The 21,715-nt window shown below is 42.6% G+C and overlaps 1 protein-coding gene across 2 annotated transcripts in view; it reads right to left on the bottom strand.

Annotated features, from left to right (window-relative positions):
- Nucleotides 1-21,715, bottom strand: part of LOC311057753 (voltage-gated potassium channel subunit beta-2) — a gene marked incomplete at both ends in the record, with an annotated part of 119,119 nt that overhangs the window by 6,039 nt on the left and 91,365 nt on the right. For both annotated transcript variants that reach the window (XM_084074805.1, XM_084074804.1), the window contains 3 exons: nt 8,159-8,279; nt 18,724-18,809; nt 20,481-20,567. In XM_084074805.1, coding sequence (XP_083930931.1) covers nt 8,159-8,279; nt 18,724-18,809; nt 20,481-20,567 — 294 coding nt within the window. The remainder of the gene's footprint in view (nt 1-8,158; nt 8,280-18,723; nt 18,810-20,480; nt 20,568-21,715) is intronic.

Raw genomic sequence — 21,715 nt, 5'->3', positions numbered from 1 at the left:
ACTTCAAACTCCATTTTAACCATCCCGTCCTTGGTTCTGGTGACTGATATTGTCATGTTTTTTCAATTACTTTTTTCATTTATTTTTTATATATATTTTTTGAAAATGAAAAATTAATAGGATAAAAAAGAAATTAAATAAACAAAGAAAGTAATAAAAACACACGGCCCCCTCACGTATTAAGAGGTCAGGGTGAGTCACCAGAACCAAGGACGGGCGTTTTTGATGAATCCAACATGTTAAAAATTGAGTTTGAAGTTACAATGGGTTTGTATAGGAAGGGGCGGTGTCTGATAAAATTGATATCAAATATCTAAATACTGAATCAAGCAACTTAAAAACTGTCTGTTTGGCTCACAAAAGCCTGAGTAGACGATAAAATGACCCCAAATGTTTTTGAAAGTGAAATATCCCTTTAAGCCCTATACTGCATTGGTTCTCAAAGTGGGGTCCGGGGACCCCCATGGACCCCCAGCTTGTAGATCAGCTTATCTTCGCCCGAAAGTTTTTTTGACAAAAAAAAAACCCTGGCACAAAACATTTTCAGATGGGGGGGGTCCGCGGCCAAATACAGTACATATCAATTTGGGGGGTCCAATTGGCACAAAAACAGTTTGAGAATTAGTGATGTAGAAGTCATAGTGTGGAATCGGCCTCGGGTCTTCATGGTTTAAATGAACAATGACAACCCAAGGGCTAGGGTGTGAAAAAAAACAGACCTACTTTAATATCTCTATACATGATCAAACAAGCTCGTTATCGCCTTTAATTAAATCACATTTTAATTCCCCTCGCCATCGCCACCGATATAATACCCTGGCCCTCCCCCGAAGCCCCAAATAACAATTAGATTTGGATTAACCCATTAAGACAGGGAACGCATTCCGTGTATAATTTTTTGATTTCTTTGGCTTTTCAAAAAATAACAGATCTACAAGCTCATAGCGTGGCACCGAGTGCCGTGCTATGAGCTTGTAGATCTGCTTTTTTTTTTTTTTGTTGTGAAAATGTGTGCAAATCTTTGAACATATATATTTTTAAAGTGAACATTTGTAACTCAAATCTTATTACTTCTGGGGATTCTACAAATGTCTTCTAAATCCTAACAGTTTAAAAAAAAAGTGGTGCTCAAACTTTTTCATATCAAGGACCTCCCAAAATGATGTATTTGGCCGCGGACCTCCATCTGAAAATATGTTGTTCCAGGGACCCGCCCAGAAGATTTGAGTTACAAATGTTCGCTTTAAAAAAAATATATATATTCCATGATTTGCACAAAAGTTTCAAGATTTTTCAAAAAATAGCAGATCTACAAGCTCATAGCGCGGCACTCGGTGCCGCGCTATGAGCTTGTATATCTGCTATTTTTTAATAGCCCAAAGAAATCTTAATGAAATGACACACAGGTGCGTTCCCGGTCTTAATGAATTAAGTGATAGCGTAAAATTAGCCCCTTATTTGTTATGCTAAATATATATACCGCCAGTAACCAGTTTATGAGAGGTTCCACATGAACATGGATGTGTGCTACGGGCAGCACGCTGGTCACATGACCACATGGTTCTATATAAAGCAGGCAGACGGCCAGCAGGGATACTGACTTTCTTTTCTGTTCCTTTTTTCTTTCTTTTTTTTTACACCGTGGCTCCCAAGGGACGAGCCGCATGGAACAGTTTGTCTGTATTACCTACATACAGTATGTCTGTACAGTACATACATTATGCATGTATGTGCTGTATGCATGTATGTACACATTGTACAGTACTGTATGTATCACTGCATGGATACATACTGTACATCAGGGGTGACCACACTTTTTTGACATGAGAACTACTTTCAGCTCAACAAGATCTACCCAGCAAAAAAGAATTATCCCATTGCTGAAAATACTTACCCGGGGGCAGTGGCGTGCACAGACATTTTGAGGGGCAGGTGCTCAAGTAAATTATACTTTTTTTTGTTTACTTGGTCTGCTCTTTTTTCCCTCTACACCTATGCCTCTTTGCCAAAAATAGCCGATCTACAAGCCCACAACGCCTCGCAGCGCGAGGCGTTGTGGGCTTGTAGATCTGCTATTTTTGGCTAAAGTTCTCCTCAGAAAAGGGATGCTAGGTTTCGAGTGGTTATGGTAAAAAGAAAATCATATCACATAAAGATTTGGTGGACCCCCTGTAGTAACTCTGAGGACCCCCTAGGGGTCCCGGACCCCCTGTTGAAGACCCCTGCTGTGCCCTTTTTTCTAAAGGGCACTTCTGGTCAAGAGGGCAAAGGGCAGGTGCTCTAGCACCACCTAGAGTCTATCTGTGCACGTCCCTGCCCGGGGGGGCTTTGGAATAGCGGTGCTGGCATTACATATAGGACAAACGCACTTGGAATGGGAAATAGTGGGGAAATAATAGTCTTCCTCCCATTCTGTATGGAAGTGGTAGGTTTTCGGGATCTTTGCCTCGCACGTTTTTAAGTTTGTGCGTAACACTCTTGAAAACAATTGATGTCAATCAGTCAAGTCACCTTAATTCAAGTGGCAGATGCCAGAAAAAAAGGAGGAGTTTTGTGATTTTTGTTTATATATGTTTTTATATTTAAATTAGCAGGCATAAATTAGGAGCATGTCAAGTGGTCTACCTCGCATTCCCTACCTAATCCTAAGCCGCCTTTTCTACCTTCAGCACGAAAGTATCAAAAGTAGCAGATCTACAAGCTCGAAACGCGGCACGAAGCGACACTTTTTCAGCTTGTGGATCTGCTACTTTTGTCACAGTGAACTATCATTTCTGTAGCTTGTTGGAACGACAAGTTCCTTGACTTTCTATAATATGTTTCGATGTGTTCATCCTGGATGTATTATTTTTTATTAACGGAAGAGCAGCAGTACAGTAAGCTTATCATGTTCTAAATTAAGCTGTGGGGTTGTTTGTGCACGTCACAAACAACAATTTTCGTGTGGAGTAAACAGCGTGGCAAATCACGGCTCATATATAAATGAATCACCGGAGTCATTTTTGGAAAGAAAAGTGACTCATGTATAAAGCACAGACTGGAGTCACATGCGTACCGTGCCTACGTGGATAGCTGGGCGCGAGCTGGAAACGTGCTTGACAGCAGTGTTGATTTTGACAGAAAATTTGGATTTAGTTTTAGTCAATAGTCTTTTGGATAAAATTCCATTTAGTTTTTGTCATATTTTAGTCATCTGAAACCTTTTACTGTTTAGTCTAGTTTTAGTCGACTAAATATCATAAGATTTTAGTGGGCTAAATCTACAGTTGATTTAGTCGACTAAAATGTATTTTTGCGGTGTCTTGATGGCGTCTTAATGGCTGATTTTACACTTGGTTGCATGCTGAAAATAGCAGATCTACAAGCTCACAACTGTGAGCTTGTAGATCTGCTATTTTCAGAGCACACACCCGACACCAAACATAAAATGACTTGTCTTTTAGTTCTACTGGATCTCATTTTAGTCTAGTTTTTATTTGTTGACGAAATTGTCAGTATATTTAGTCTTAGTTTTAGTCATCATAGCTTGGCTTTTATTTTGTTTTTATTTTGTTTTCGTCAGTGAAAAAAGGTAGTCGACAAACATTTTTCGTCATAGTTTTAGTCGACGAAATCAACACTGCTTGACAGTGCCACAAGCGACGCGTTTTGAGCTTGTAGATCTGTTGCTATTTTACTCCAATTTGAATCCTGAAAAGTAACAGTTTTGGACATAATGAGGTTTCCACCCGACACAGACGTTATATATACCATGACCTTATCGTGACTCTTATCTGCTTTTGTATCAACGCCGACTCGTTCTTTCTGCTTGGCATAATAATCGATGCTCGGGCCTGTCACTTCCACTAGGCTCTGACTGTATGAGTCTGGACCAGATGCCCTGCTTGACTCTTCATGCATGACAGTCGCTGGGGGGTGTTAGAAGCCCCAGTGGTGTAAAGGAACTAAGTAAATGTACTCAAGTGCTGTACTTAAGTACAATTTTGAAGTATTTTTTACTTTACTGGAGTATTTCCAATTTTCAGTACTTTTACTTCTACTCCACTATACATCTCAGAGCCAAAAGTGAAAGTACTAAAATGTTTGAAAATAGCCTAGGAATAAAATAGGGCTAAAGTCATCAATGTATGTTTTATAATGTAATCATTTAGATCTACAAAGTTATATAGTAACTAAAGTTTTCAAATAATTGTAGTGGAGTAAAAGTACAATATTTGCCTCGTAGATGTAGTGGAGTAGAAGTAAAAGCATAGACAATTGGAAATACTCCAGTAAAGTAAAAGTACCTCAAAATTGTACTTAAGTACAGTATATTGTTCATGAGAGAGGCCAATAGAGAATGACAAGGACTGAGACATGTAGTGGATGCAAAGAGAAGCAGGGAGGGATCACTGTAGTGGAAACATCACAAACAATAATATCATTTTTTAGAAGGAAGGAAAGTTAAGTTACCATCTGTTTTCTCTGGGGCAAAACTATTTACAATTTAGGCATTCATAGCAGACGCTCTGAATCTAGAGCGACTAACAGTAAGCAAGGACAACACACATCTACTAACAAACTAGTACATAAGTAAACCAAAAACCTATCATCAGTCTAACCATAGAATATCCCCCAAAAAATATATTGTGTACATTGAAACTATACACACATTACAGCATTGGTTCTTAAAGTGGGGTCCGGGGACCCTGAGGGGTCCTTGAGGGAGTTCCAGGGGGTCCCCAGCTAAATGATAGATAGTTCTGAACCAAATTGACCTTCATGGGTCTGTAACTCTGAGAGTGTACAAATGGAACCAAATGGACCCTAACGGGTCCATTTGGTTCCATCTGTACACTCTCAGAGTTAAATTAACATTGATTTTACAATATAAATTGGGGTTCCAGGGATATAAATGCCATTAACCGGTGGTTGAAAATCACTGCTGGAGCCGTTAAAAATCTTCTCTTATGGGGGTCCCTGGCATATCTTTTCAAATGGGGGTCTGTGGGCTAATAAATGTCAATTTGGGGGGTCCTTGAAATGAAAAGGTTTGAGAACCACTGCAATACTAGTCTCGCGTAGCCAGACAACTATTCCACAATCTCTGAATGCTATATAGAGTCTGGAGCTACAACTCCCAAAATCCGAGAGAGGAAACTGGCACTTCCGTTAACGAAAATATATTTTAAAATATCTTTACATTTTATTATTTAATTTCCATTTCTGCTAAACAGCAAGCTAAATATACTTAGATGATTTGTATTTATATTAGGATACATTTGCACGACTGTAGAGACGAAACGGAAGTGGGGAGGAGGCTCCACATCCGGTTTATATTCTAATCATGATCAGAGCTTCCGAGTCCCAGACTGTATGACCGGAAACATTTGAAAATTGTGGGAGGCAACAGTCTGGCCACGCGAGACTACTGCAATACAGGATGCCGGGTCAACAATGAGCTGGCATAGAGATGTGGATGTGCTTCTGTTACAAACATTCCTCCTTTTTTCACACCTCAGACATAACGGTGTGTCCTTGTAACTGTAAGCCACTAGTAATAATACCCTTCAAATACTGTTGTTGCAAGCTATGGCAGGCACGCCTGTGTGCTGTGTGCTGTGTGTGTGTGTGTGTGTGTGTGTGTGTGTGTGTGTGTGTGTGTGTGTGTGTGTGTGTGTGTGTGTGTGTGTGTGTGTGTGTGTGTGTGTGTGTGTGTGTGTGTGTGTGTGTGTGTGTGTGTGTGTGTGTGTGTGTGTGTGTGTGTGTGTGTGTGTGTGTGCGTGCGTGCGTGCGTGCGTGCAGTGCTTAGTCAAAGGCAACTGAGCATCTCATCTCAGACTGTTCTTCTCAGTCTGAAGGAGACTCAGACTGTGTGTGCCGAAGTGTTCATCAATAAAGCCTTGATTGGGAGCTTTTGGAGAGTCTCAATGTGCAGACGTCTATTTTATATCCTGCTCTAGACCCTGATTATTATCCATCTGATTATTGAATAGACATTAAAGCCGCTGATAAATATCCAAATCCTCATCTATTTTCTCTTCCAGTAGAACTAAGGGTTTTTCTGCCTTCTGGGGCGAGGTCTAGATAATGTAATATAGTGTATTATTACATAAATACACACACACTAATGGAGGGGCGGACCACGGCCCCGTAACTCTGACTCAGACATAACAAACGGCCCTATTTTTTGGCAGGAACACAGCCGCGTCGCTATGACTCAGACATTACCATAAGCAGACCCGATACGCCCATATATAGGCATGTCACATATGGAGATCCGGTTGTCCAGAGCGACAGATCTAACCGCTACAGTATATGCCCATATATGGTCATGTGGATGTGTGGGACAGACCGACTTCAAACTCGTGCCCGCCGTCGTTCGGATATGTGATTGTCCGGAACCGCCGAACCGACCGATATGCCCATATACGAGCGTGCCAATATGTAGACATACACTGATGACATCGAGGATCTCCATATATGGGCTTAAAAGGGACAAGGACTGACAGATACAGAGATCTCCATATATGGGCATAAAAGGGACACAGACAGACGGGTATAATGTGAGGGCCATGTAAATGGTTAAATAAAATGGTAAATGGTGCCTCGCTTTTATCCAAAGCACTTCACCTAGATTGTGCATTACATTAACCCATTCACACACACATTCATACACTGATGGTGGAGGAAAACATGCAAGGCACCAACCTGCTCATCGGGAGCAATTAGGGATTCAGTGTCTTGCTCAAGGACCCTTCGACACTAACTCTGGGGAGGCCGGGATCGAACTGGGGAACCGGGAACCTTGCGGTTGCTATCTGGCCGCTCTACCGGCCACTCAACCCCTGAGCCACTGATGTAGCGGCCCAAACTCTAGATGTGAGGGCTGCGTAGTCTCTATTGTGACCAAATGGGAAATTTGATTTGCAATGAGACATAAAACCATGTGTACACACTACACAGTGTACCACAGTATCCTACTCAAGTAGACGTACTCAGGGATGAGCTGTAGGGGGTGCTCAGGGGGTCGGCGATCCCTTAGCTCTGGCACTATGGGGGCTGGGGGCTCACGCGTGCTCCACATGCACCGTCAGCGGCGGTCTTTACCACCTTAAAGTTTAAACAATAGCCTCTCAAGGTTCGCGCCGTCAGTGGCGAGCCGTTCTCAATAGCCTCTACCTGGCTGCTTTGCATAACATTAGGCTACTCGACAAAAGCCATGGACTTGAATTGAATGTGTAGAGTGAATGTGTAGAGTGAATGTGTAGAGTGAATGTGTAGAGTCACACTGCAGAGTGTGAAGGGGATCGCTTAGCAGAGGACCCAGTTCTCAAGTTGTCTGATTATTTTAAGTACTTATGTGTGGGTGAGTCTATGTAAAGGGCTTTTTATATAAAACTAAAAGGAAAATAAAATAATGAATTAATTGAAACAAAAACAAAAACAACAAATTAACAATGCAACTACATAATAAGAGATATAATTACATAAAATCACATGTTTAATACACTATTTCAACTAGCACTGAGCTGATCGGCTATGTGCACATGTGTGCACGTGCGCGTGCACGTGACGTCAGAAAATAGAGCCCCCCTAGCTCAAAAATCCACAGCTCATCACTGGACGTACTGTAACTTAAAGGAGCATTTCACCCCTGGAAAAACTTACTGTCACTCAATGTTAATACTATTTGTAGTAGATAACAGTAGCTAAATTAGAAATGTGCACCCTATGGCCAGAAAAACATAGAAGTCTGTGTGTTTGACTGGGGTTTGACTGGACTGCTGCATTACTACAATGACCATAATGCTTTGGGGCACTGCCCTTCCTTGTGGGGAGGGGAGGCTGCGTGGGGGTGTGGTCTACATTGTAGTCAGGAAATAAGGTGAGATAAAGAGACTATGAGTCAAATGACTCATAGTCTCTGAGGATATGGATACAAATCTAAAAATACAGATAAAACACCAAAAACACACCAGGATCATGTTTATGGGTCCTAGACCTAAAAATAGGGGTTTCATGCAAAATCGGCAAAATGTCCCTTTAAACTGAAAACTGCTGATGTAAAAGTACAAAAGAAGCTCATTTTAAGACTGCATAACAATGTGAGTATGAACATTTAATGAACAGTGGCTTTAGACACAGAAGTACTGTAGTATTAAAGTGAAAGGCTGACCTATCTTGTGATAGAGCTCAGGCAGCTGGACCTCCACCTTGTCTCTCTGGAAGTAATGGTACTCAGCCTGCTCACACACAGGTGGGATCAGGTTGAACTGCCGGGCCACAGAGTACGCCTCCTGGTGGACACAAACACACACAACAACACCACGTGTTAGTTAAACCACATGAACACAGGGGGTCTTCAACGTCTTTTCAGCCCAAGGACCCCTTTAGCTGAGAGAGAGAGAGAGAGATGAAGCAGGGACCCCCCCCCCCCCACACTACATATTGTATAAAATTGTGTTGCAGATTAAACTTTTGTTTTATAGATAACATAGACTAGACCATACCCGTCGGGGGATATGAGCACCCAAAGTGTGCAGTTTTAATGCGCTGTGAGTGTGAACAGACAGTATATCAGGGATGGAAAGTGACTTTGTACTCTGTAGTGTGTACAACACACACGCACATCCCGTCGCCGCGTCGTGGAGCCACAGAACACACAGAAACACCCACGCATATACAGATCTAACAGCCGGAGCCGTCCCCAACACACACATGCGCGACGCGTCGCGAGCGCGCACACACACACACACACACACACACACACACACACACACACACACACACACACACACACACACACACACACACACACACTCACGGTACATCCTCATGCGGCCAGAGCTGTCCCCCGTCGCGAACACACACGGCCGTCGCGCGAACACAAATAATGTACATTCTGACACGTGCCTCCCCAACGTGCATGCGCACGTGCGTGTCCGCACATACACCGCCGCGGAGGCGAGTGTTCTGTGTGTTCAACAGTGTAACGCAGTGGGGCTGTAGATGCGACGCATGCGCAGTTTGAGCAGCCACCGTAAGCATGGCGACATTCTTTGACATAAAAATGCGATTAAACAGCTGATTTAGTGAAAAACGGGCTTCGCAGTCCCATGCACATGGTAATGGTCAATGGCTGTGTGCAATTTGAGATCAATAGCTCCAGGCACTGAGGAGAACCGGGGAGAACAATTTTTGGGCTCAGAGGTTTGGGCTCAGAGGTTTGTGGAATTATAGGAGGATAGCTTCATAGACTTGTTTGACAGCACTGTCGTCAGTGTATGCTGGATTCATGTTAATGTACTCTCAGCTCTTTTTTCCTTCTACACCAAACCTCTTTGCCGAAAACAGCTGATCTATAAGCTCACAACGCCTCGGGTTGCGAAGCGTTGTGTGCTTTTAGATCTGCTATTTTTTGGCTAATGTTCCCCTCAGAATAGGGACGAAGTGGTTAATGTAAAAAAAATAATAATAATAATAGTTTGATCTACAAGCTAGTAGATCTGCTATTTGTGTTGAACGTTCCCCGCAGAATAGAACAGGCACCCTGCCTGGGGTTCAACAAGTGCTGATGTCTGTCTGTAAAAGGGGCCTGCAGGCACCTCCACACATCTGTGACATTTGGAGAAATCTTAGATCTTCCTTCAGACGACTTTAAGGAGGAAGAGCTTAACCTGTTAAGACCGGAAACGCATCTGTGTGCCATTTTTAGATTCCTTTTGGTTATTACAAAAATAGCAGATCTACAAGCTCATGAGCTTGTAGATCTGATATTTTAGAAAAATCGTGAACATTTGAGCAAATCTTTGAATAATATATATTTTTAGCGAACATTTTTAACTCAATTCATAACATATTTTGAGATGGGGTCCGCGGCCAAATATATAACATTTTGGGTGGACCTTGACATGAAAAAAGTTTGAGGACCACTGATATTATAGCAACATAAGTTTAAAAAAAAAAAACCTGTTGTTTAAAAGACATTTGTGGAACCCACGGAAGCAAAGATTTGAGTTACAAATGTTCGCTTTTAAAAAATATATCTTCAAAGATTTTCACAAATTTTCTCAATTTAAAAACAAAATAGCAGATCTACAAGCTCATAGCGCGGCACTCTGTGCCGCGCTATGAGCTTGTATATCTGCTATTTTCTTAATAGTAAAATAAATCTTAAAATGAGACAGATGCGTTCCTAGTCTTAATGGGTTAAGAGTCTGGAAATATCACCTTTGGTGGTATAATATGTTAACTTCAGCTTTTACATCTGGAGACCAATAGCACTTTATGAATAGGACTGCACTTTGAATGAATAGTACTGCACTTTGAATGAATAGTACTGCACTTTGAATGCATCAGCACTTTCTTTACCAATGTTGTCCGCTCTCTCTCTCTACGTTTTAATGTTTTTTATGCCTTTGCCTTACGTAAGAAAAGAAAAAGAAGTTTAAAAAAATGGATATAAGAGGTTTCTTGCCCAACAGTAACCACTGAAGCGCTCTGCTGCTGCTGCTGCTGCTGCTGTACTCAAACTGCCATCTATGTTTTGGTTGACATGCCGGATATATATATATATATATATATATATATATATATATATATATATATATATATATACATATGCTGCTACTGTACAGGATGTCTCACCTGTATGTGAGACTATGTTCTATATCTGATACTATTCTTATGCACACATATCTGCTGCTATTCTAACCTCACGTATCTACCTTACTATTTATTGTTGTTGCTGTCGGGCAGAAACTTCTTACCTCCACACAGTGGTGTAAAGTAACTAAGTACATTTACTCAAGTACTGTACTTAAGTACAATTTTGAGGATTTATTTTTACTTTACTGGAGTATTTCCAGCTTTCAGTACTTTTACTTCTACTCCACTACATCTCAGAGGCAAATATTGTACTTTTACTCCACTACAATTATTTGAAAACTTTAGTTACTAGTTACTACTGCAGTCAGATATAAATGATTACATTATAAAACATACATTAACCACTTTAGCCCTATTTTATACCTATAGGCTATTTGAAAATAGCCGATCTACAAGCTCACAACGCGTCGCATCGCGACGCATTGTGAGCTTGTAGATCTGCTATTTTCAAAAGATTTTTTATCCGCACGTTTCCTAGGGGGTTTGTGGGCATCACTTCCTGTGGATTTGATATAGGTATCAAATCGACAGGAAGTGATGCCCACAAGAGTACTCAAGTACATTTTGAATACGGGTCTTCTGCTTGCTACAGAGTATATCTACTGTACATTGCCGTATTGATACTTTTACTTTAAGTAAAGAAAATGTAGTACTTTTTCCACCACTGATAAAGGTAAGAAAAGCCCGAAAAAAATAACGACGACAACAACAACAAAAATCAATGATCTTCATCTTGTTTCACTTTGAGCCCCACTGGTGGGCGTAGCGTGATGGCAGTGTCAATCGGTTCAAAGCACTTTGTTCTGCCGGGGAGTAAAGAGACTCTTAACCCATTCAGACACGGGAGCGCATCTTTTATAACCACTTTATCCATTATTTTATATACTTTGGCTATTCAAAAATAGCAGATATACAAGCTCATAGCGCGGCACATCTGCTATTTTTTTTTTTTATAAATCGTGAAAATATTTTTTTAAAGACAACATTTGTTATTCAAATCTTTGCCTCTGGGGGGTCCCTGGAATAACCTATTTTGAGATGGGGGTCCGAGGCCAAATACATATAATTTTGGGGGTCCTTGACATGAGAAAGTTTGAGAACCACGTGATGTTATAGCATCATACGTTTTTAAGAAACCATTTAGGATTTAGAAGACATTTATAGAATCCACCAGAAGCAAAGATTTGAGTTACAAATGTTCGCTTTAAAAAATATATATATATATATATTAAAAGATTTGCACACATTTTCAGGATTTTTCAAAAATAGCAGATCTACAAGCTCATAGCGCGGCACTCGGTGCCGCGCTATGAGCTTGTAGAGCTGCTATTTTTGAATAGCCCAAAGAAATGACACAGATGCGTTCCCGGTCTTAATGGGTTAAGGGCCGTTCCCCACCAAGATAACGGTAATGATAATGATAATGATAAATAAAACCATAATGATGTGAGCATCCACGCTGTGATGAACCGTAATGTTCTGCTGTAAACAGTGCTTCCATTTATGTCGGAGCCCCAAAATGGATTATTTATGACCTGTTGTTGTTGTTGTTACTGCTGAACGTTGTGGAGAGAAAGAAAAATAAAACTAGAAGGGAGTATAATAGAGTACAGAAGTCCTGACGTCACTCGTTCATCCCCTGGTTCGTAAGGTAATTTCTCTATGGAGAATAACATTGGGTCATCTTAGAATCGTCTCATATAAGAATTGTGGTCCAAAAATAAACAAACTGTCTCGGCGATATTGTCAGGGAGGAGGTTCTGTATCGTTTATGATAGTCAGTCACTCATATTTGTCTCCGCCAGAGGTGGAGAGTATGTTTTCGTCTCCGTCCTTCCGTGTGTCCGCCAAGCTAACATTGGTCAAGCTTCACGTGACACGTGACAATATGTTGAAAGGGTGTGCTTTGATTGGCTAGCGAGACGCATGACGAAATAGAAATCAATAAATAGGTGTGTCACTTCAAAAAATCATTTATATTTTTTTAAGTGAGCTTCCATCAGCCAAGCTAACATTGGTCAAGTGACAATATGTAATATAAATAGGTAAGACAGGATTAATCAGGAACAGTACTGAGGAGACCTGTGCTCCGAGGAGCACATTTTCTTCTAGTATTTGAAACTGTTTCTGGCGAAAATTTAACTAATTCGTCGGAAGTAACATTAGCGTTTTCTCACCGTCAGTTGTTGGTTCATATCCATAAGAGTCAAACCGCCGGGGTCATTTGTTTATTTTTGGAACACAGTTCTTATTTGACGCGATATTAAACACGTCTATGGGAATTCAGAACGGGGGGGGGGGGGGGGGGGGGAACCGCGACCCAGGTAGGATGTGTAAATTACGCCAGACTTTGGTGCGCTAATAGCCGAGTGGTTCTCAAACATTTTCATGTCTTTTTGTCTGTATTTTGGCCTCACGGACCCCCATCTGAAATATGTTGTGCCAAGGGACTCCCATAAGAGAAGATTTGTGTTCACAGTTCACAGTTATTACAATTTTTTGTTATTAAAAGGTTTTTCAAAATGTTTCAAAAAATAGCAGATCTACTGTAAGCTCACAAGGTGTTGCATTGCGACGCCTTGAGAGCTTGTAGATCTGTTGTTTTTGAATAGCCGAGAGATACTTAAAGCTGCACTACAGTAATGTTGATTGAGAGAACCACTGGCCTGTAGTATAGCGTACAGTAATATATCGTATGAGACAAGCCTATGGCTCACGGCTCATAGACCTCTGAGGCATTTATACTCCATCCATCAGCTCTGTGTCAACGCTGTGAGACAGTAATGACACGGTGTGAGCCAGCAGGGGGCAGCGGCCAAGTGGCTCACTGCCTGCCTCCGCGTTTACTGTATGTTCACCAGCCAAAAAGATCCGGCTCACTGGACTTGTCTTACACACTATAAATTGTTGCTGTCGGGCAGAAACCTCTCATATTTTTATAATCGTAAATTAACACATTGTGTGCCAGAGGTTTTATTAAAATAGGGTACGTTCAGTGCCTGCATATCTTCCATCCACTTACGTTGATATGTTTCGTGCTGTGGAAGCCCCGACGCGGACGTGCATGTAAACAAAGAGTGCGTGCGAGACGGCGGAGGGTCCCGGCTAACACCTGGAACAATAATATTTCTAACGCGATCCTCCATTGCAGAGTGATCGCCGATCGAAAACGGCTCACTTCCACCACGTTAAAAAGAAATGGAGATATTAAGCTTTTAGTCAAGGAGTTAACATTGGAGCGGCCGACCGGAAGGATTTTTGACATGGATCCACATCCGGCCTCTCCTTCTTAGAGACTCCTTGGATGATCCCAAAGTTTCGTTAGAGCGCCCCACGTGGGAAATATATATATTTTTTAAATGGACCAAAAACGGTCCGGACCGTTTTTGGCACACAATGTGTTAACTGACACGGTATTTATAAACATACTTGTGTGGATTACAGAGACGTTTTAATGAAATCTTGACGCTGTGCGCTGTGCACTATTTGTGTCAGTCCGGGCCGCGGACCATATGTTTCGCCTCGCAGACATAGAAAGTCCGTGGAGACTGAAGCGGCTTTGATTGGTTAAAGCGCGACTTGCTTCCGGATCTAAGGCCTGCCCACTTGTAGGCCACTTGTAGGCCAATGTGCACAGGTTCCTAACGACCGCCCCGACAGATTCATATTGCGAAGCTCTGAATCTGTTCTTCAGAGATTAAGTATGGGCATAAGGTTTTCAAAAACCATCGCAAGCAAGTTGAGATCGCCCCCTAGTGGTTTGTTTGCAACAAATCCAATATTAGATGGTTAGTATATGGTTGAAACCCCAAATAATTTATCGAAGGTATTTTCAATGGATTCTGTTACTATTGGGTATGCTAAATGACATACTAAAAATGTAACTCCTGTAAAGACATGCCGGCATATATTCATGTACCCCCCCAGGCAATGGCCACACCGAGCATTATTTTCCGCCACGGAGTCCTGTCCTGGACCCGCCCCCCGCTACTGCGAGGCGATAGGAAAAGGCCGCTCGCGTCCAGAAGAGTTGGTCCGAGGCAGCTGGCATTCAGCACAGACAGTGGTGGGTGTGGTCACCACAGTGGTGGGTGTGGTCACCACAGTGGTGGGTGTGGCTGTTGTACTAATTTGGGCGTTGATGTCACCAAGTACGTCCATAAGCTCTTGAGCACTCCATATAAGAATGAGTGGGTTATGCTTGCATTATCAGTTTAGATTCACAGTTCTAGATCTTTGGTTGTCATTCAATATAGGCATATGTGAGTGACATTCTTTAGTTTGGCATCATGGAAGAAGAAGATGGGAGACAATCGAAGAAGAAAGACCACAGACAGGTCAAGCGCATAAAGCAGTTGTTTAAGCACCGCGTACACGATTTAAAATCAATCTACGGGCCGAGTCTCAGCGGCCAAGCGGGACAGAGTCCACCCCTAATCCTCGGTGTCGAGGGGAGTGACAAACTCAGCGAAGAGCAGGAGCAGATCTTAGCCGCTGGCCAGACTGAGAGTGAGACTCTGACCGAGGAGCGGCTAAACTTAGCTCGCCAAGCTGTAGCCGGCAAGAGACCGCGAGAGAGGGCTGCTGACATGTTCTCTGCAGTTGGACGGGACCCAGAAGAAGTCGGGCGGGACCCAGCAGTAGTTGGACGGTACCCAGGAGAAGTTGGGCGGTACCCAGCAGCAGTGGGACACTATCCAGGTATTGGCGGACACTCCCCGTACTTCAAGAGTGAGTCTCCGAAGAGTATGGAGCAACCTGCCTCACCCCAGCAGACAGCAGCACAGATGATCCAAATGGCCTCGGGAAAGGGGAAACCGGGGCTGTATGAGCTGACGACAGAAAAGCAGACTTTGTCTCAGGAGCTACGGGACGCTCAGGCGACAGCGGCGCAGATCGACCAGATCGTCTTGAAGAACAGCGAACTGAAAGAGGAGAAACAGGAAATGCAAGCCATGAAGGACACGCTGACCGCCGAAATGGACAATTTCGCCAAAATGAAAGAGTCGCTCCTATCAAGCCATAAGGACTTGGAAAGAAAATGCAGGCTACTTGTCGGCACCGAGGCCAAGGAAGAGAAAGAGAAGGTCCGCAAGAACATGGATGCCTTGCAGGACATGCTGACCTCCGTGGATTGCGATCAGAAGCGCCTCAGGCAAGGTTTCCAGGATCACTTCAATGAGCTAACCGGTGAGTTCCAGTACATCCGCAATGAGATGGAAGAGAATGAGAAGTTGATCCTGGAGAGACAGCAACAGTTTAGAGAAAATACGGCGTTGGCGCAGAAGTGTAACACGCTATTTCAGAAGATCAAAAACATGGAGGAAAAGCTGAAAGCCACGAGGGCCAAGTTCCAACAAGTGCAGATCTCCCTGGTCTCCAACCAAAAGGCCTTGACAGAAACTACAGAGGAGAAAGAGAAGCTGGAGCTCGAGCGGGACAACATGAAGGGAGAATGGATCTCCCAGGAGCTGCTTTGGGGGATCGAGAAGTTCGCCATGGCAGAGGACTTCAGGGTCCAGTTGGGAACGAAAGACAGGAACTGGATGAAGGAGAGAGAGGACCTGTTTACGGAAAACAAGGCGATCACCGAAAACCTTTTCACGGCGCGGAACAGGGCCGAAGATCTAGACGACGAGCTGACCGATACGAAGACCGCGCTGCAGGACGAGCGAAAGGAGCTGAAGGAAACGGAAAAGACTCTGGAGAGATGTGCGGCCGAGAATACAGAACTGAATGACGAACTGACCGGAAAGTCTGAGACCATAGTCAACATGAAGAAGTCCATGAAACTGAGAGACACGCTAATCCAGGACCTGAAGTTCGATGTGAGCAGACTGACCGACGAGCTAAACCTTTTGCTGAAAGAGAAGACCTTCTCTTTGGGGAAAGTTCTCAAGAATTTCTTTCAGAAAAAAGTCGATGCACTCATCCTAAAGGACATCTAATCTAGTTGGAAGCCAAGCTCATAGTTGCCAACTGTGTGACACGTAGGATGATGTAGGTGTAGGATAATTTGATACTGTAGGACAGAAAGCCTATGTAGGATGATTTGATAATGTAGGACAGTAGGACGATGTAGGATGATTTGATACTGTAGGACAGTAGGACGATGTAGGATGATTTGATACGGTAGGACAGTAGGACGATGTAGGATGATTTGATACTGTAGGACAGTAGGACGATGTAGGATGATTTGATACTGTAGGACAGACGTTCACAACCTTTTCTGGATCACCACTTGACAATGTTGAAAGTGTTAAGTGGACAGATGGACTGGTCGAGTGCATTCTCAGAGCATGCCTACGTTAACAAGACCAGGAGACCTGGTTCTGCCAGACCCAGAATAAATTCCCTTTTATGCCCATGTATGGACGAAAGGGGGACAAAGCCTCATGTAGCCCGACCCCTTGGGTCTGGCAATGATCAAACAATCAATCAATTGATTGAGTTGCTGCTTTGATCAGTATAATGTAGTACACTTTAAGTTCCTATTTATCTTATTATTATTATTTATATTAAGTTTATTTATTATCAATAACACTTGTAATATCCTCACAGTTAGACTGTAGGTTATAGGTAACCCTCTACCTATACATACACTAGGTTGAATTAGCTTTTGTTGAGCTGCAAATTCAGTACCACTTAAACCCTCTATGGGAGACTGGGGTCAAAAGTAACACTATTTACATGCTCCTTCATAATTCACAGAATACTACTAGTATTCTACTACTAGTTATCTTTTATTATAAGAAACACAGAACTTCGTCCAAACACCGAATCAAAAATAGACGATATAGAAGCTCACGACGAGTCGTGTTTGTGACACTTATAGCCTAAGCTTGTAGATCTGCTACCTTTGGCTAATGTTCCCGAATAGTGGATAGTGGTTTTGATATTCGAATAGTCAAATATTCGATTATTCCGTGAAACCACTAAGTGTGGTTGCATTGTAGGAGGCAGTGGTGTAAAGTAATTAAGTACTGTAGGCTACATTTACTCAAGTGCTGTACTTAAGTACAATTTTGAGGTACTTTTACTTTACTGAAGTATTTCCAATTGCCTATACTTTTACTTCTACTCCACTACATCTCAGAGACAAATATTGTACTTTTACTCCACTACAATTATTTGAAAACTTTAGTTTCTAGTTACTTTGCAGATACAACTTATTACATTATAAAACATACATTATACAACATACATTAACCACTTTAACCCAATTTTATACCTAGGCTATTTGAAAATAGCCGACCAACAAGCTCACAGCTTGTAGATCTACTAGTCTCAAACATTTTTGTTCTTTTACTTTTGGTACTTTAAGTACATTTTGATACCAATACTTTTGCACTTTTACTCAAGTAAACTTTTGAACTCCGGACTTTTACTGTTAACAGAGTACTTTCTACATTGCAGTATTGACACTTTTACTTAAAGTAATACTAGGTAACTTTTTCAATAAAACTAAAGTTAAATTGTATATCTTTTGTGAGTGGCAAATGTTTCACAACACTCACTCCATGAATTTCACCCCCGAAAGCCTTTTATTTATATATTTTCTATTGAACGCTGTCGGGGTTGACTTTCCCGCGAAAATGACGTCATCTGGCTGGAAAATGGAAGCGGAAATGCACCGGTTTCCTGTTTGGCCAGGAACTACCGCGCCGGTTTCCTGTTTGGCCAGGAACTACCGCGCTATTAACAAAAAGGAAACTCACGCTGATTTTAAGAGATTGCATGATTTGAAGAACGAAAAACAACGGCAAAAGAAAACACAGCTCACGGTAACTAAAGCTCCACTGGCTAAGAGAAACGATCCACAGATCGTATAAAACAATTAAAAGAACGCTTTTTGAAACGCTTCCGTCTTCCGGTGAAAACGAATGGAATTCTGGGTAACGAACGCAGTAATAAACGAACGGCCTGCAGTGACGGTAATGACCAGCAGAGGCTGCTAAAAATCGTTTTTTTGAAATGTGCACAGTACAACTTTAAGTAAAACATTTGAGTACTTTTTCCACCACTGGTGGGAGGTGTGAATGAGGATGATGATGGATGTGCTGACTCACTCACCATGATCTCCATGGCGCTCCATCGTGACGTCCCCCAGTACATGGCCATGCCCTGGTTGATGACAAACGTCATGGCCCGCACGATCTCTGCAAATCACAATCAAATAACAAGTCTCATCTATTAGACTGCTAGCCTGCCCTAGCCCGGGTTGCCAGATCTGCTTATTATAATTTCCCCGCAAAGATTTTATTTGAAAATAGCAGCTCTACAAGCTCACAACGCGTCGCATCGCGACCCGTTGTGAGCTTGTAGATCTGCTATTTTCAAATAGCTGATGTATATGTTAAAGTGCTCATGTGGCCCATAGTCGCTTCTTTTGGGCTGGTTCTCCTAGGCCTGGTTGCTTGTTTCTCTCACAGAATCTGGCAACACTGGCCCTAGCCCGTCTGATATCTTGGTCTAGAGGGGCGGATTTCAAAATCTCTGCAGAAAACATCCGTGGGCTCCCATTGGTTCACCGATCGGTGCGCCCCTCCTCCTCCTCCGCCCAATATGCAGTATCGAGAGCCCCGACGTCTCAACATTTGGAGCGACGCCCACCACACAACCGGTTGGTTGGTTGGGGAAATGAAAGGTTGACTCCCATTCCCTCATGCCAGGAATGTCAACAGCCTGGTCCAGGCTCTTATTTTTGAGTAAAACGCGAAGGAAAATAAAAGCCTGGAGATGGAGGCTATTAGACTGCAGAAACACATCGCCCTCTCTCTCACTACTGTATGTTGGTGTTTTCATTCTTTGTTTTGGTTGCCCAGAAACATCCCGTCTAGTCTAGCAAAACAAAAACAAGTGAAAACACCAAAATAGAAAAAAAAAAACGTGTAGAAATGGTACACTCTCTGAGTTACGAGTTGAGGAATGAACATCGAGGATGTTTACAACATGGGAGATAGGAATAATAAAAGTTACATTACATTACACTAGTCCGTATACCATCCGTGGTGCGATATGCGCACATGATCTGGCAACCCGGGAGGCGGTTCGTCCCATAGCTGGGACGAACCGTAACCATTCAGGCCGTAACCATTATTTTACACAAAAACGCTAACAAACAGCTGAGATTTGGTGAAATCGAAAAACGGGCTTCGCAGTTCCACCCACATGGTAATGGTCGATGGCTGTGTGGGATTTCCAATCAATTGCTCCAGCCACTGAGGAGAACCGGGCAGAACCAATTTTGGCCTCACCACATTTTGGTCTCGCTCAGAGGTTTCTCAAATAATAGGAGGATTACAGTCATTTATGTGACGCTTTTATCCGAAGCGACTTACAATAGAGTACAGAAGTCCTGCCGTCACTCGTTCATCCCCCGGTTCGTAAAGTCATTTCTCTATGGAGAATAACATTGGGTCATCTTAGAATCGTCTCATATAAGAATTGTGGTCCAAAAATAAACAAACTGTCTCTTGAACTAATTCGGCGGAAGTAACATTAGCGTTTTCTCGCCGTCAGTTGATGCTTCATATCCATATGAGTCAAATCGCCGGGATTATTTGTTTATTTTTGGAACACAGTTCTTATTTGACGCGATATTAAAGACGTCTATGGGAATTCAGAACGGGGCTGGAAAACCGCGAACCAGGTAGGATGTGTAAATTACGTCAGACTTCGGTGCTCTATAAGTGCATTCAACATAGGTAGAGAAGGTAAACTACTAATCACCAGAAGTCTTTAAGTGCATTCTCTTCTAAAACAAGCAACTAAGAGTATACCTACTGTATCGCTAAGGTAAAAAGTGCAATATTAAAAAGTTCACTGACCTTCCATAGGACTGTTGACGTCGTTTCTGTTGGCGAAAACAATGTCCACGTATTCTAACTGGAGTCTGGACAACGATCCTCTCAGACCTGAGGAAATGGAATCGTCATCGTCATCATCATCATTTAAGTCACTGGTTCTTAACCTCGGGTTCTGGGGACCACCAGGGGGTCCAATTGTAACTCTGTAACTCTGAGAGTGTACAAATGGAACCAAATGGACCCTTGCGGGTCCATTTGGTTCCATTTGTACACTCTCAGAGTTAAATATGCACTGAGGATTTTAAAGGGCAGATTAGGGGTTCATGAGGTTTTAGTCCAGTGAGTTTTTTATTTTTATTTATTTATTTCAAGGAGCCTCAATGGTCCCCGAACCACAAGTTGAGAACCAGTGAATTACATCATCATCATAATCATCATCAGTTTGTTTTTTTGCTGATTCTCTTCAATCCTTCATTACATGTTCAACATCATTTATTCATTCATTTATGTATTCATTTATTTATTATCTCCTCCTATAGCTGAAGGCCAGGGCCGGAGATTATGTTTCCCGCCTCTCTCTCTCTCACTCTCACTCTCTCTCTCTCTCTCTCTCCCTCCCTCTCTCTCTCTCTCTCTCTCCCTCTCTCTCTCTCTCTGTGTGTGTGTGTGTGTGTGTGTGTGTGTGTGTGTGTGTGTGTGTGTGTGTGTGTGTGTGTGTGTGTGTGTGTGTGTGTGTGTGTGTGTGTGTGTGTGTGTGTGTGTGTGTGTGTGTGTGTGTGTGTGTGTGTGTGTGTGAGAGTCGGGAGCTAATCTTGCAAACCAAGGCCTACTGCTGCACAGATCAGCATTACTATTCGTGTGCACTGCCAGTAGGTGAAGGAAGACACTCCACAGTTTATAAATCAGCCTCATGTAGTATACTGTATATGTCACAGGGAAATTGGCATTCCAGGGAAATTGAAAAAGGAGCGCTTGTTTTTAAGTGCGGGGCTTCGGCACGAGGCAGAGTTTTTAACGTGAGGCGAGGAGGAGGCGCGAGGCGGGGCTTTGATGCGAGGCGGACCTGGCTTTTGTTGTCCCCCCCCCACATAGCAACCAGGAAGCTACGCTAGGGGAACGCTGAACACGCGTTCACTCGCACACGTGATAATTGTTATTGTCCATGACAAGTCCATGAAGTGTTCAAATAATTGTAGTTGAGTAAAAGTACAATTTTTGCCTCTGAGATGTAGTGGAGTAGAAGTAAAAGTACTTAA

This window comes from Gymnoscopelus microlampas, assembly GCF_963454915.1.
Source record: "Gymnoscopelus microlampas genome assembly, chromosome: 12".
NCBI classification, from domain to species: Eukaryota; Metazoa; Chordata; class Actinopteri; order Myctophiformes; family Myctophidae; genus Gymnoscopelus; species Gymnoscopelus microlampas.
The sequence above is the reverse complement of the archived record's forward strand: the minus strand, read 5'-3'. Positions and strand labels throughout refer to the sequence as shown.